Source organism: Medicago sativa, chromosome 2 (genome assembly GCF_051527215.1).
Source record: "Medicago sativa cultivar Bolivia chromosome 2, Bolivia_mono, whole genome shotgun sequence".
NCBI classification, from domain to species: Eukaryota; Viridiplantae; Streptophyta; class Magnoliopsida; order Fabales; family Fabaceae; genus Medicago; species Medicago sativa.
Window position 1 is genome coordinate 25,134,669 of NC_140750.1, and position 16,409 is coordinate 25,151,077.

At 33.4% G+C, this 16,409-nt stretch overlaps 3 protein-coding genes and 1 long non-coding RNA gene across 4 annotated transcripts; 3 read left to right on the forward strand and 1 right to left on the reverse strand.

Annotated features, from left to right (window-relative positions):
• Positions 1 to 4,460: 4,460 nt before the first annotated feature.
• Positions 4,461 to 5,387, reverse strand: LOC146945756 (cyclin-dependent kinase C-2-like). Its single transcript, XM_085744030.1, has 3 exons — positions 5,254 to 5,387; positions 5,084 to 5,165; positions 4,461 to 4,989 (listed from the first exon to the last, which is right to left on the reverse strand). The coding sequence occupies exons 1-3, from the start codon at positions 5,355 to 5,357 to the stop codon at positions 4,879 to 4,881; spliced, it is 297 nt and encodes a 98-aa protein (XP_085600156.1). The 5' UTR covers positions 5,358 to 5,387; the 3' UTR covers positions 4,461 to 4,878.
• Positions 5,388 to 5,461: 74 nt separating this feature from the next.
• Positions 5,462 to 5,828, forward strand: LOC146945757 (uncharacterized). The gene is made up of 2 exons (XR_015026475.1): positions 5,462 to 5,522; positions 5,673 to 5,828. It is a non-coding gene; the product is annotated as an uncharacterized LOC146945757 (long non-coding RNA).
• A 3,130-nt stretch (positions 5,829 to 8,958) lies between these two features.
• On the forward strand, positions 8,959 to 10,218 carry LOC146945758 (F-box/kelch-repeat protein At3g06240-like). The gene has a single exon (XM_085748853.1). It carries the CDS (start codon positions 8,959 to 8,961, stop codon positions 10,126 to 10,128), a length of 1,170 nt encoding a protein of 389 aa, XP_085604979.1. The 3' UTR covers positions 10,129 to 10,218.
• Positions 10,219 to 13,285: 3,067 nt separating this feature from the next.
• Positions 13,286 to 15,756, forward strand: LOC146945759 (uncharacterized). Its single transcript, XM_085748096.1, has 4 exons — positions 13,286 to 14,063; positions 14,153 to 14,436; positions 14,557 to 14,716; positions 15,026 to 15,756. Exons 1-4 carry the CDS (start codon positions 13,286 to 13,288, stop codon positions 15,754 to 15,756), a joined length of 1,953 nt encoding a protein of 650 aa, XP_085604222.1.
• Positions 15,757 to 16,409: the final 653 nt, after the last annotated feature.

The following is a 16,409-nucleotide window of genomic DNA, read 5'->3' on the forward strand; positions in this document are numbered from 1 at the left end:
AATTAAATCTAGAGTAAATATAGTAAAATCACACGGAAAAATTAGGTTAAATCTAGGATTAATATTGCGTCACGGGTTAACATTTAGAAATAACAGATGACATTTTGCATAAATTAAATATAGAGTAAATATAGTAAAGACACGCGGAAAAATTAGGTTAAATCTAGGATTAATGTTGCGTCATGGGTTAACATTTAGAAATTAGAGATGACATTTTGCATAAATTAAATCTAGGGTTAATATAGTAAAGTCACGCAAAAAAATGAGGTTAAATCTAGGGTTAATATTGTGTCACGGGTTAACATTTAGAAATAACAGATGACATTTTGCATAAATTAAATCTAGAGTAAATATAGTAAAGTCACGCGGAAAAATTAGGTTAAATCTAGGATTAATATTGCGTCACGGGTTAACATTTAGAAATTAGAGATGACATTTTGTATAAATTAAATACAGGGTTAATATAGTAAAGTCACGCAAAAAAATTAGGTTAAATCTAGGGTTAATATTGCGTCACGGGTTAACATTTAGAAATAACAGATGACATTTTGCATAAATTAAATCTAGAGTAAATATAGTAAAGTCACGCGAAAAAATTAGGTTAAATCTAGGGTTAATATTGCGTCACGGGTTAACTTTTAGAAATAAGAGATAATAATAATAATAATAATAATAATAATAATAATAATAATAATAATAATAATAATAATAATAATAATAATAATAATAATAATAAATAGAGAGAGAATAGGAGCGATTTAGGAGTGATTTGTTGCTTTTAGGGGTAATACAGTAATATTAAGCATTAGGGTTAGGTTTAAATTAGGGCAAAAGTTAGCTTCCGGGTTAACTTTTATATATAGATAGATTAGGGCAAAAGTGTGGAGGGAAAAATTAGGTTAAAATTAGCGAGACGGGTTAACATTTATAAATACTAGTCTAAATACCCGGCGTTGCCCGGGTTAATTATTATAAGAAATTTTTTGTGTCCGGGCAAACATAAATATATTAGGTTGAAATAATTTAAATTCATAAATAAAATTCATTAAACAACATAACATATTAATGGTTAAAATCCTTTAACCAACAAATATTGACTTTAGTTTCGCACCTAAATAAGCTCTCAATACTTGGCTTATAGTAATAGAAAATAATATTCATAGTCTGCATCATAAATAAAATAATATGTTAAAAGGTATAATACTTTGCCATAAAATAAAATTTTAAAGACGTATGAAAATAAAGTATGAGAATATTTGGTTTAAAGTTATTGGACTTCAGGAATATTAACATTAATTATTGTAAAAAAAAAAGTCTACAGAAACAATAGATATATACAAACGATGACAAAACATGATAGGAATGAAAAGCGAGCAGAAATATTAGGGATTACTGCATTTTAGAAGGAATTTGTTAGGTTAAATTTATGCGCTGCATTTTAGATGGAATTTGTTAGATTAAATTGCTGATAACCTAATACAGCATTTTAGAGGGAAATTATTAGGTTAAGTTGTTGCAGACCTAATAAATTTTTTAAAAAAAAGGCAAGAGGATATGAATGAAATTGGTGCGATGCATTTTTTTATATAGAATTTGTTAGGTTAAATAATTGCAAACCTAATAAAACAAATGAGCGGAAAAAAATTAGGTTAAATTGCTGCAGACCTAACAAAATTAATAAATGAGGAAAAATTGGGTTAAATTGCTGCAGACGTAACAAAATTAATAAATAAGGATAAGTGTAGAAAAAAGGCAAGAGAAGGCAAGAGGATAGAATGAAATTGGTGCGATACATTTTTTTAGATGAAATTTGTTAGATTAAATAATTGCAAACCTAATAAAGCAAATGAGCGGGAAAAAATTCCGTTAAATTGCTGCAGACCTAACAAAATTAATAAATAAGGAAAAATTAGGTCAAATTGCTACAGACGTAACAAAATTAATAAATAAGGATAAGTGTAGAAAACAAAAAGGCAAGAGGATAGAATGAAATTGGTGCGATGCATTTTTTTAGATGGAATTTGTTAGGTTAAATAATTGCAAACCTAATAAAGCAAATGAGCGTGAAAAAATTAGGTTAAATTGATGCAGACCTAACAAAATTAATAAATAAGGAAAAATTAAGTTACATTGTTGCAGACATAACAAAATTAATAAATAAGGATAAGTGTAGAAAAAAAAGGCAAGAGGATAGAATGAAATTGGTGCGATGCATTTTCTTAGATGGAATTTGTTAGGTTAAATAATTGCAAACCTAATAAAGCAAATGAGCGGGAAAAAATTAGGTTAAATTGTTGCAGACGTAACAAAATTAATAAAAAAGGATAAGAGAGAAAAATTAGGTTAAAATTAGGTTAAGTATAGCGAGACGAGTTACAATTTATAAATAAGAGATAAACATTAAATTAAATGCAAAAGTGTGGAGGAAAAAATTATGTTAAAATTAGGTTAAATATAACGAGACGGGTTAACATTTATAAATAAGATATTCAACTGTAATTTAAAAAGTTGTCCCATTCCATATTATAACCATTCGTATGTACTCCCTCCGTCCCATATTATAAGGAAAAAAATAATAATCACACTTATTAAGAAAACTAAAACATAGTAGTTTGTAACATAGTTTTTTGTGTTATCTTTGAAATATGTTTTATAAGAAGATGTAAAAACAATTTTCATTGGTAGTTGATTATAGAGAAAATGAAAAATATAGCAAATTAAATGCACTTTGCATTTAATTTTCCTTTGGAAAAGATAATTTTTTGATAAAATATAATTAAATATGGTAAAAGTTAATCTTTTTTACTTATAATTTGGGACAAAGAAAATGAGTTTTTTTTCTTATAATTTACTTCCTCCGGTCACTATTATAAGCAAAAATCAACTTTTTAGGTTCATTCAATTAATGATGTATTTGGTCCACATTATTGACTAAATACATCATTTATTGAATGAACCTAAAATTTGACTTTTGCTTATAATAGTGACCGGAGGGAATAAGACCGAGGAATATCTTTTTAGTGATAACTAGAACACCGACCCGTGCGCCGCACGGGTCTTTTAGAGTTGATGGTTATAATATTTTTTAACTATTGATATTTTATTTCTGTCGAAAAAACCATTGATATTTTATTTTTATAATTGTCTTGTATTTACATTATGTAAATGTCAGCAAAAAATCTGTTTTATTCTCATAATTAATTTGAAATTCAAATTGAGAAGTAATTGGGAGGGAAATATTTTAAGGTTGAGATGCTTAGAAGTTAATGCATTACAATTAGAGGGAAATAATTAGGTTTAAGATAAAAGAGGAAGAGGTGTACATATTTCATTCTTTCAAATAAAAAAGTTGAGAAGTAGAATTAATAAATCACTTATTATTATCTTAAGAAATCAGCCAAAATAATGACTACATTCATGAAGCTATGAATGCATTCATCAAAATAAAAAGATCATAAAATTAGTTTAACGCAATGTATATCATTGTTTAACAAATGAAAAATCCTACTCTTCTTAATTTTCACTTGAATGTCAATGAACCATTGGATTAACCATACATTGTTATGAATTAAGTTTAAATTACTAAGAGATTTAAAAAAGAAAATAGAGAATGGGGAGTCATTCCTCCATTGAATTTGCAGGGAACCCACACATGCTACCCAACCAAGCTGCGACCACATTATCTAATGAAAAAAGTACTGTGAAAAAAATATAGCAAGATGGATGAATAAAGAAACAAATAAGGACGTACTATTTGATTCCAGTCTGTTTTGCATGTATATATAGTACAGAGGGAGTGTGGAGAGCTATGAATATATGCGTTGGAACCACAACTTGACCATTTTTTTCATTTCCAAAATTTAGTAGTATGATACGTTATGGAAAATAGCATAAATAAATGCAATACAAAGTATCTCAAGTATTACATTTTCGATGCAACTCATAAAATGGTGACGGTGCACCATTTTTTTTTTATTGAAATTCAAATTGGCAAAGACTTTGGTGGAAAATATTTTAGGGTTAACAATTTTAGTAATTAATGCAGTACAATTAGAGGGAAATTTTTAGGTTTAGGTGTTGCTAAACCTAATAAGCTTTAAGAGTAAAGGATTGACTAATGATAGTATCACGAAGGTATGTAACATGAATGGACTTAATGTTGTGCACAAGAATCAAAGTCTTTCCAACTGATCGAGGAAGCTAATCAAAGTCATGCATAATTATTTATTATAAATTTAGGGTTATCTTAATCGGTGCTTTCGGGGTGTACTGGTTAAGGAACCCAAAAAATGAAAATTTTAAGGCTTAATTAATCCTTTGGTCCCTTAACTTATTTTTGGATTTAAATTTGGTCCCCTAATTTTAAACTGTCTCAATTTGGTCCCTTAAGTATCTCTCCGTTTACCAAAGTGGTCCCTTCCGTTAGTTTTCTGTTATGTTTAATAAAAAAAGTTAAAATGTGGTACACGTGTCATCTTCTTAAACCGTTTGATCTTTTTTCTGAAAATACAACCATTAGATCATGCTTGTCTATTATATCTAATTGTACACCACCACCACCAAAAAAAATTTCAACTTTCTTCATCTTCTTCCCTCATTCTCTTCATCATCTTCATCACCATTTTCATACCTTCATAGCACAAACCCAAAAACAAAAAATAAAGTGTATTTTTTTAAGCAAAATCCATAAACATACATCATCAACAACAACAACAAGATCCAAAATAGAAACTGCAATAACAACAACAAAAAAAAAAGATATTTTTTTTCCTTCTCTTCACATTCCTTCTCTCTTCTGATCACCTTCCTTCTTCTTTTCCTTCTCTCTTCTGTTCCCTCCTTCAATTCGATGAAAATGAATAACTTGCCTGGCCTTCCTTAATCTTCTTTCTCAGGGCCTGGAGACGTAACGATTTCCTTTAACTTGATAACATTTTCATGATGTAGTTTCTTTAGAATTTTGATTTCTCGTATAGCAGTAATAGGAAACTACAATGACAAGCATAATTTACAGTATAAATTAATTAATTACACAGAATTGCACATAGGAATGAAATGTTTGAAAATACATTCATATTCATACCCCTTCTCTTTCATTATCCATACGTATTTGCTTGAGAGCAACAATTTCACCGGTTTCAATCTCTTTGGCCATGTAAACTTGACTGCAAGCATAATAAACATTGGAATTTTAAATAGAATTGGGAAATGTTGAAGAAAAAGATGAAAGTGAAATTGAGAAAAAGTAAGTACCCATAAGTGCCTTCGCCGATTTGTTCGAGTTTCTCAAAGCAATCGACGCTACGGGAACCACGCGAAGGTGAATCAATTAAGTTTAGTTGCCCAGCTGCTGCCATTGCTAGTTGATGACTAACAATAAACCCTAAAACCAAAGATAGAGGGTTTGAATGGAAGTGATGATTGATGATTTTGGGTTTTGAGTGTTCTGTTTCGATTTTTGAAGGAGGGAACAGAAGAGAGAAGGAAAAGAAGAAGGAAGGTGATCAGAAGAGAGAAGGAAGGTGAAGAGAAGGAAAAAAAAGATCTTTTTTTTTTTGTTGTTATTGCAGTTTCTATTTTGCATCTTGTTGTTGTTGTTGATGATGTATGATTATGAATTTTGCTTAAAAAAAATACACTTTATTTTTTGTTTCTGGGTTTGTGCTATGAAGGTATGAAAATGGTGATGAAGATGATGAAGAGAATGAGGAAAGAAGATGAAGAAAGTTGAAAAAAAATTTGGTGGTGGTGGTGTACAATTAGATATAATAGACAAGCATGATCTAATGGTTGTATTTTCAGAAAAAAGATCAAACGGTTTAAGAAGATGACACGTGTACCACATTTTAACTTTTTTTATTAAACATAACAGAAAACTAACGGAAGGGACCACTTTGGTAAACGGAGAGATACTTAAGGGACCAAATTGAGACAGTTTAAAGTTAGGGGACCAAATTTAAATCCAAAAATAAGTTAAGGGACCAAATGATTAATTAAGCCTTTTAAATTAAAAGAAATACTTTTTAGACTTTTTATGAATTGACTGCAAAAGTTTCGATGTAGTATTACTATATTTGCTTCCTTAACCAGTGTCCCATGATTAACATTACCCATAAATTTAATGCAATATTATTTGGGAAGCAAAATTTATTCTTATTTCCATGAAAATTCCGATCTTCCTTTGACTCAGTGGGTAAAGAAATGGAAAAAGATCATCTATCGTGTGATCTTCACTAAGGGTGTGTTTGGTTGTAAAGAGAAAGTGATAAGAGAGAAAGAGGTGAGAAAGAGTATGGTGAGAGAGAAATAGGTGAGAGAGAAAGTAGATTTGACAGGTTGTTTGGATAAGAGAGATAGAAGAGAAATGAAGGAGAAAGAAGTGTTGATTGTTTTGAAAAGTACAAATATACCCCTAAACTAAAAAAGACTTATAAAATAAATTTCATTTTTAATTTTTCTCTATTAATTTATAAATTACGTAATTAATTATTTTTAGTTGATTAATTATATTAATTTAAGGGAATTTAAGTAATTAAATCTATTATTTTTCTCTAAAAAAATAAACTAGAACTTTATTTTTTTTAAAGAAATTAGAACTTTTTTTTAGTTAAAAAAGCCCAAACTATCTACATCCTTGTTCCATGCTCAGTTTATTGTCGACACCATTATTTCCAATTCACAGGAACCATGATAAAGCATAAATGAGAATGTGAGATTTGAATATAAGGGTAAAATTGGAAAAACATAACTAATTCACTTCTCTCTTCCCTTTCTTCGCTAGTTTGTGGAGAAAACAAAAAGTGACGGGCCCCATGACTTTTTGGTCTCTCTTCCCTCTTTCTCTGCATTCCAAACCAAACAAGAGAAATTCACCATCTCTTCTCTATTTCTCTCTTCTCTCTTTCTCTCTTCTCATCTTCTGCTCTACCAAACACAGTGTAAAGGGAGTCCAGTGCCCAGATCCACCTTTAATTATATTTTTAATAATTAATACTGCAATTGGTAGAAGAAAATGAGTGATTAGATTTTCCCGCTCTGCCTACTGGTCCTTGCATATGTTAATTGTTCTTTGTCCATATTTTGAAAATTGAAATAGAATCCAGGTTTTGGAAAAGTGGTCATTACATACTTAAATTCTTTTCATTGAATATTCTCTAAATTTTTATCAAGGGAATCAAACACAAGAAATACAATACGAGTTAGTAAATTATAAAGAAAAGTTGTTGTGTGTGTTTTGATGGTGTAGAGTGGAAATAGAGAAAAACTGGAAAAAAAAAAATTCAATTAAGAGAATCCAAATCACTGTCATACTTTTAAGTTACATTGTCTTTATTTTATAGGCATCGTTTGGGAAATATCAAGAGGTACTCCCTCCGTTTCAAAATACATGTCCAATTTTTGCAATGTGCACTATTCACTTGACTTACTTTGACCTTACTTTTTTTACTAATGTATAAATACAAATATTAGCATGTTTGATGTTGTTTGATTTGTCTCGACAAATATTTTCAAAATATTAAATTTTTATAATTTTTTACTTTAGATAATTAAAGATATTAACGGTCAAAATTGTGCATTGGCATATGTGAAGTGGTTGACTTGGACATGTATTTTAAAACAGAGGAAGTACAAGATTATGAACGTTTGACACGGTAATTGATAGTTTTGTGATAGGCAATTTCTATGGTACACTCGAAAATTTTGAGTGTACCGGTACACCCATGTATTTAAATTTATAGTTTAATGTTTTTTTCTCTTTAGAAAAAATATTTTCTATCATTTTTAATTATAATAATTATATTTTATTTATCAAAAGTGTCGGCAAAGTAAAATTCAATTTTTTTAAATTTTTATTACTCATAATAGTGAATATTGATTATTTTTTCAATAAAATGTTAAATTTTTTTTGTATAATTCTTATAAAGAATGAAATGATGCTTTTTTTAATGGGATAATATTTTCTAAAATATAAAAATCGATAAATATCTCTTTATTACATAAACATTATCGTAAATTTATTGATTTATGAAACAGGTCTATCGGTACACCTTAATTTTAGGGTGTACCGTAGAAACCCTTTTTGTAATATCAGAAGCCAAGTATGTCCAAAAGAAGTCCCCCAAACAAATAGGTCTGACCAACATACTTAATTTCGCACAAATTAAAATAGTACTCCTTTGAAAGGATTTTTTTTATTAAGTGTGAAAGCATTTATTTTGTCATCAATACTGGTCAAGAAAATAATTTTTTATGGAGAATGTTAACCAGTGTCACCGAGGCATTGGTTAAGCCGCTAAAAGAGGTAGGATTTTATTAAAAAGTGGTGTAATAATTAGTTAGTCAAAAGTAACAGTTTATATTTTCAAGAAAAATTTTCTACTTTTAGATTCCTTAACCAGGGCACTGGTTAACAAGATCTTTTTTTATTGTGTGAAAGTATTTTTTTTTTTGTCTTATTAAAAAATTGTCCTCATTTGTATTTGTATTTACAAACAATTATTTTTGTTTGTTATATATATATATATATATATATATATATATATATATATATATATATATATATATATATATAACCCATTTCACATCTAAGATCCGTCAACAAACAATTTTAGAAATTCTGTTTACTTTCACTCTTTCAACTGATCAACCATAACCCAAAGGGTATGTCTCTTCTCTCTTCGTGTGTTGTTTATGGTCTTTCTCTCTGTATTTCGATGCTAACATTTTTTTATATTATATTTAATTTAAAATTGTTTGTTTTTGATCGGAATGGTTATGTTATTGTTTTTGAGAAAAAGTTGATTAAAATAAACAAAACAATTGATCGAAAATTGCTATGTTTTTGAGATTTTTTTTTAGAATACCTCAATTATGTGCAAATAATTCCATTTTATAGTCATGAAACAAATGAATATTTCTTAATATTTTTTGTTTGAATTGTGATTTCAGCTTTTGGAGATGAAGAAATTTGTGGCTGCCACAAATGTAAAGGTTAACAACTATATACCTGAAGATCTTGCCTTCTCTATCCAGTCAAAATTGCCTCTCAAATCTTTGAAACGGTTTGGATGCGTACGCAAGTCATGGACTCTCTTGTTTGAAAACTATCATTTCTTAACCATGTATCACAACTATTTCCTTTATAATAATCATTCTTGTTACAATGGTACTTCTATCCTCCTAAACCATACAAATTTGCCCGGTGAAGTATTTCATTCTACTTTGTATTTACTTTCTGGTGACAAGTTTGAGAATATGGTCAAATTGGATTGGCCACCTCCATTTCACGAGGATGATAGTTTTATTGATATTTTGAGTCAAACCAGTGTTAATGGGACTCTTTGTCTTGCACAAGAGCGTGGCCCAAAATGTGTGTTTTGGAACCCTACTACAGATGAATTCAAGGTCATTCCATCCAGCCCTTTCCTGTTTCAATCTAGTTATATGGACGCTGTAGTGAGTTTTCATGGTTTTGGTTATGATCATGTTAGAGATGATTATAAAGTGATTCGGAATTTATATTTTTGTGACAATACCCCTGTAGATGAGCCAAAGCCAAAATATTTAGATGTCGACCCCATGTGGGAGATATATAGTCTAAGAAGTAATTCCTGGAGGAAACTTGATATTGAAATGCCTTGTAGTTCTGCAAATGAGAAACTGTATATGAATGGAGTGTGTCATTGGTGGAGTCTAAATTGTGACATTATTAGTCGTAATATGGATCCATGTTTGGTGTCATTTAACTTATGCAATGAGGTATTCCTTACAACACGTTTACCCTCAGACATAGCTGAGCATTATGATATTTCTCATTTGACATTTTTAAATGGGTCCATTGCTTTCATAATATATGACGAGACAACTACTTTTCACATAAAAATCTTAGGTCAACTTGGTGTGAAGGAATCATGGGTTAATGTCTTTATTGTTGAACCTATACCTTCTATTGCACGTCCTATCGGAGCAGGGAAGAAAGGTGATATATTCTTTAGAAAAGATGATGATGAACTAGTATGGTTTGATTTAAGTACCCGGACGATTGAAGAGCTTGGTGTTAAAGGACTTGAGCATTATTGCCATATAATAATCTATAAAGATAGTCTTCTCCCAATTGGAGGTTTATGACTTTAATTGGTTAAAAGTATTTTACCTTGTATACACATTGGCATAACTATTATCAAGTATGTGACAAATCTATAAGCTATTTGATGATAATTTCAATCTTACTTTATCAATTTTATTTTCTAGTTTTACTCTTTCAATTTACAAATACGTCTACGTTCCATTATGTTGGGGTTTTTTATTCTCGTAGTATTGTGTGTGTTGTTGCTGAAATTGTTGCTAGGGTACCCACATACGATATTTAAAATAAATAAAGCAATTATTCATAGATATTCAAGGTGCTACGTCATAAAATCTAAAAACATGTCATTGTTCATTAAACATAAATCAGTCGCAACAGAATAATATCTCAAGTATCAAAAGTTACCAATCTCAAACTCAGTTAAATCATCATAACATAAATAGGTTCCTCAAATAAAATTCAACAGATAACATAAAGAAAGTAACTCCCAACAAAGGTTCTAATGAGAGCCTACAACTAGACTCCAAAAGCAAGCAATTAAAAACGAGGAAGCCTCAAGCTATCCCTGGGCACTCACACTGTCTCAAGTGTCCTCAACCTGCAAGTCTACCCTCAACAGATGTAGGTGACAACCACATAAAAGGTAAGATAAAGCACAACATAAAGAATATATAACCACAAGCGTAGTATTATATGATTCAATATCATACATAGATGTACTTAAACATTTCTTAAAATAGTAACATCATGTATATAATCTCTTTAGAGTTCAAGGCATAACACAATGATTCATAAATCAACATCATAAGATAAATCAAGTATTCACATAATCAATTTATCACAAAGAGGTCCTTACATTATTCTCATTTCATCGCCATCATCACAATTGTACAAGTATAATCAAGAATTTACATAACCATGTACACATGTCCACATATGTTCACATAATTTGCACAATTCACCTAATCAAGTATGAGAAATTTTACATAGACTCATATGCATGCAATGTACTAGACACGGCTCTATATGCATGTGGTACCATTTTTGGATGTCGGAGGTTTGTTACCGATTGCTCCATCGTCACTTTGGACTCTAGAATATCCACTCGTCACTAGATACCCATCAAGACTCATAAATGCATGAACATATGACTCATCAAATGCATATGTTCATACAATACCTCATCATTATAAACATCGTCACTTCGGATACTAAAATATCCTATTATCACTTTTCATGCATGTATTCATCATCATTATATACATACATGTTCATAATCATCATAAAACATTTACCACATTAAATAATTAACATGACTTCATTTAGCACGATTAACATTTGAGATGATTAATCATTTACGCCTAGTTAATCCACATTTCATATATACATATCATAGTCAAATCCACCATCATTCATCACCTTATCATAATGTTCAACTTACTAATCCTTTCCACATAAAGGAATTCAAAGAAGCGATGTTTTATATGCAATCAGATAAATGCCCATGACTTGATGGGTATAATCTGGGATTCTACCAACACTTTTGGAATGCATGTAGCCCTAATATTTTCCAATAGTGATGCACTTGGCCTACTAACTTCCAGATACCGTCTTCCTTGAATTCAATAAACATTTGACTAATTCCTAAAGGTAATGAGTAGCGGTGGATGAAATATTGCCTCTCTATTGCATTGTCTAATGTTCTTTGAAAATTAATGTCAAAAGTCCTTGTGAATAGATTAAAGGTTGTTCTTAAAATAGTTTATCTCGGATAACAAATAGGTGTTTGTTTTGGGGTGCTCTATACTTGATAATGCTATCATTTCCATAAAGGTAGTTCACTATGTGAAATACAAGATAGAGCTCAAAACTTTACGAATTCTATCATTTCCATAATGCTATCATTTCCATCTTTGTGGTTTGGAAACCCAACCCTTATTCAAGAACCCTAAATCACCGATCTTAGGTAACCAATTCAGCCATCCTCATGGCAACCGCAGAAGAGCTCAAAACTTTACGAACTCAGCTCGCTCAACTCAGAGGTCAGAATGAAGCACTACATACCTCGATGGAGACCATTCAACAAAAGCAGCAAGAAGAAAAAGATGAGTCTCACCATGGCGAGATGGACGATCCCGTACCTCAACCCCTCTCCGCCAAAATCTGGGGGGCTCCCGTTCTAGAAAACTTCAAAGCGCCTCATCTTTCATCCTTCGACGGTAAAAGCGATCCAATGGAGCATGTCACAACATTCAACACTTGCATGGCCGTCGTATGAGCCGTTAACTCTCTCAAATGCAAACTGTTGGCGGGAACTTTCACTGATGTCGCTCTATGTTGGTACATGAATCTCCCGCGATTCTCCATTATAAGCTATCAAGACATGACAAGGAAACTCATTTAACAATTCTCTGCAAGTTGCCATCAAAAGGTACCCGCCACTAGTCTTTTCAATGTCTGCCAAGGACATAACGAATCTTTGCGAGAATACGTAGCCAAATTCAATGACACCACCATCAAAGTAATCAACCCCAATCAGGAAGTGTTCGTAGGAGCTTTCCAGAATGGTTTGATGGCCGGACAGTTCAACGAATCTCCAGCCTATAAGCCCGCCGATTCCATGGACGGGATCATTGCCAGATCCGAATGTTACATCAAGGGAGAAGAAAGTAATGCAGAGAAGAAAGTAATGTTACATCAAGGGACACGAAGGAGCGTACTCCAAAATACCAAACACCAGCAAACAGGGATCAAGAACCTTATAAAAAGCAAGAAAGGTGACCTTATGCACCTTATAATAACGGGCCACGTGATGACTTCACTCCACTGAATACTGGCCCTGAACACATCCTTAAATAAGTTTACAAGTAAAAACTGATCCGAGAAGCATGTGCACCTAGCTTTTCGTCCATGGGAACCGACAAGAATGAATGGTGCAAATATCACATGATCCGGGGACATGACACTGACTCCTGCATACACCTCAGGTGAGAGATCGAAAAACTGATGCAAAATGGGAAATTAAGAGGGTAAGCTGAAGAAGAGAAGGGCGGTGACAGGCTGAAGCCAAAGCGGGACCAGAAAGACAAGAAAGAGGGGCAGGGCGAACAAAAAAGACACACTTTGAATACCATATCTGGAGGTTTCGCAGGAGGATGAGAATCCAGCACGTCACGCAAGAGGTATATAAGGCAAGTGATGTTATGTCAAGAAAATTACGGACAAGCAGCAGAGCGTGAGACTGACATTTCCTTCTCACAGAAGGATTATCAAGATGTTGTTCCTCATGACGATGATCCCATGGTCATCACCTTGAAAATCTTAAAGTGGGATATCAAAAGAGTATTAATAGACACGGGGAGTTCGGCCGATATCCTATACTACGACACTTTTGAAAGAATGGGGCTGGATCCTGAACAATTACAACCCTTCAGTGGGACTCTAGCGGGGTTCACTGGCGAGCGAGTTGACGTACGAGGGTACATCACTTTAAAAACCACCTTTGGCTACGGATCTCAGGCGAAAACAATTCGAGTCAGGTACCTTGTCGTTAACTCGCCATGTTCCTATAATATAATTATTGGGCGTCCTGCTTTCTACCTCTTAGGGGGTGTCTTATCCACTAAGTTCTTGGTAATGAAATATCATTTTGAGCCGACCGAAGATCTGAAAGAGGTATCAATTGGTCCAGAAGCTCATCAAACGACCAAAATCGGAACATCTCTCAACCTAGTGGAAGAGGCCGCCCCCACAGACCTGTTACGAAGAAATATAGACTTATTTGCTAGGCAACCTTCTGTAAACCCTAACGTAAAACTGGTAGTACAACGAAAGAGGAAGCTGGGCGAAGAAAGAAGGAAAGCTGTAGACGAAGAAGTTAAAAAGCTGGTCGACACCTGCTTCATCGGCGAGATTCAATACCCAACTTGGCTGGCGAACACGGTTCTCGTCAAAAAATCATCGGGAAAGTGGCGATGTGCGTAGATTATACAGATCTCAATGTGGCGTGCCCCAAAGATCTGTACCCATTGACTAACATTGATCACCTTATTGACAACGCCTCAGGTTTCAAGACTCTAAGTTTCATGGATGCTTATTCCGGTTACAATCAAATAAAGATGGATCCCTTGGACGCTCCAAAAACAGCTTTCATGACCAACAACAAAAACTATCACTATGAAGTCATGTATTTCGGCCTCAGGAACGCAGGATCCACCTTCCAAAGGTGCATGGATACGACTTTCTCCCAACAGATTGGACGAAACCTCGAAGTATACATAGATGACTTGGTAGAAAAAACTAAAGAAGGTTTTAACCATACTGATGATTTGGAAGAAATCCTGGGTCAGGTAAGGAAATACAATATACGATTAAACCCAACAAAATGCTCTTTTGGAGTGCAAGCAGGAAAATTCCTGGGTTTTCTCCTAACCAGGTGAGGTATTGAAGCAAACCCCTACAAATGTCAGGCGGTTATTGACATGAGAAGCCCATCAAACATCAAAGAGGTCCAACAACTGACTGGAAGATTAGCAGCCTTGTCACGTTTCTTATCATGTGCTGGCGATAAAGCTTTTTCCTTTTTCGCCTCCATTAAAAAGAAAGAAAAGTTTGAATGGACACCAGAATGCGAGGACGCTTTCCAACATCTAAAAGTTTTTTTTTATCCAGCATGCCCATCTTACACCGTCCCAGTAAGAGCGCCATCCTCTTTCTCTACTTAGTAATCTCTGATAATGTCATGAGTACAGTTCTGGTGGAAGATTCAGACACCGGCGAGAAGCCGATCTATTTCGTGAGTAGAGCCGTCAATGAGAAGAATTGCAATATCAGAAAATAGAACGCCTAGCCTTAGTTGTCGTAACTACAACAAGAAAGCTTTGACCATATTTCCAAAGCCACAGAATCGTGGTTAAATCAAATTATCCCATCAAGCAGGTTTCGTGGTAAAGTTTACCTCGCCAATCAAAGAAGAAGTGTCGTATGTGTGGCTCCTATCAGTGGATAGTTCCTTCAACCTCAAAGGAAGCGGAGCTGGCGTTGTTCTCGAAGGACCCAACGATCTTTTAATTGAACAATCCCTCATATTCGAGTTCAAGGTGAGTAATAACCAAGCCGAGTACGAAGCTTTCATTGCCGGAATGACTTTAGCAAAGGAGATTGGGGCGGAGAACTTAAGAACAAAGAGCGATTCTCAGTTAGTAACAAATCAAATCACAGGAGAATATCAAACCAAAGATACTCAACTCATCAAGTATTTGACAAAGGTACACAGTTTATCAAAAAGTTTCAGCTTCTTCGAAGCTATTTATGTACCACGAGAACAAAACTCCAGGGTGGACTTACTTGCCAAACTCGCCAGCACCAAAAGACCAGGCAACAACATGACGGTGATCCAAGAAGTAATCACATCACCCAGCCCTGAGATCATAGAAGTCAATTCCATTACTGAAGATAAAGAGAGTTGGATGACCCAACTACTAAAATACTTGACAGGTTCTTTCACGCCAAAAAATGAAGAAGAAGAACAGATAGTTCATGAGAGAGCTTCCAAATTCACTATCGTGTCAGGAAAACTTTACAAAATGGGAATAACAACCCCAATGATGCGGTGTTTAGGCGAAGATGAAACCAACCTGGTTCTATTAGAGGTCCATGAAGGCGTATAAGGAATCCATATTGGTGGGCGATCCCTAGCATCAAAACTTCTATGTGCAGGTTATTATTGGCCCACCATGCTCCATGACAGTTCTGAGTTCATGAAAAAGTGTGACAAATGCCAGAAGTTTTCAGACAAGAAGCATGCCCCTGCTCACAAATTGACCTCAGTATACTCACCATGGCCTTTCCATAAGTTGGCGGTCGACATCGTTGGACCTTTTCCTCTAGCTCCTGGACAATTAAAATTTCTTATAGTAGGTGTGGATTACTTCACCAAATGGATCAAAGTTGAAGCAGTCGCCAAGATCACAGCAGAAAGGATCAGGAAATTCTATTGGAAGAAGATCATATGCCGTTTTTGCCTTCCACGATATATAGTATCTGATAATGGAACTCAATTCGCCAGCTCCACAGTTGTTAATTTCTGCAACCATCTAGGAATACAAACTAAGTTCGTATCTGTCATCTACCCAAAAGCTAATGGACAGGCCGAATCAGCCAATAAGGTATTACTGAATGGCATCAAGAAGAAATTAGAGGCTGCCAAAGTACTTTGGGAAGAACAACTTCATGAGGTAAAACGACATACTTTTTAAAACTTCTTTCTCATGTCAAACATTTTTCTATGAAATAATAAGTCGATATATTGGCTCCTATATAA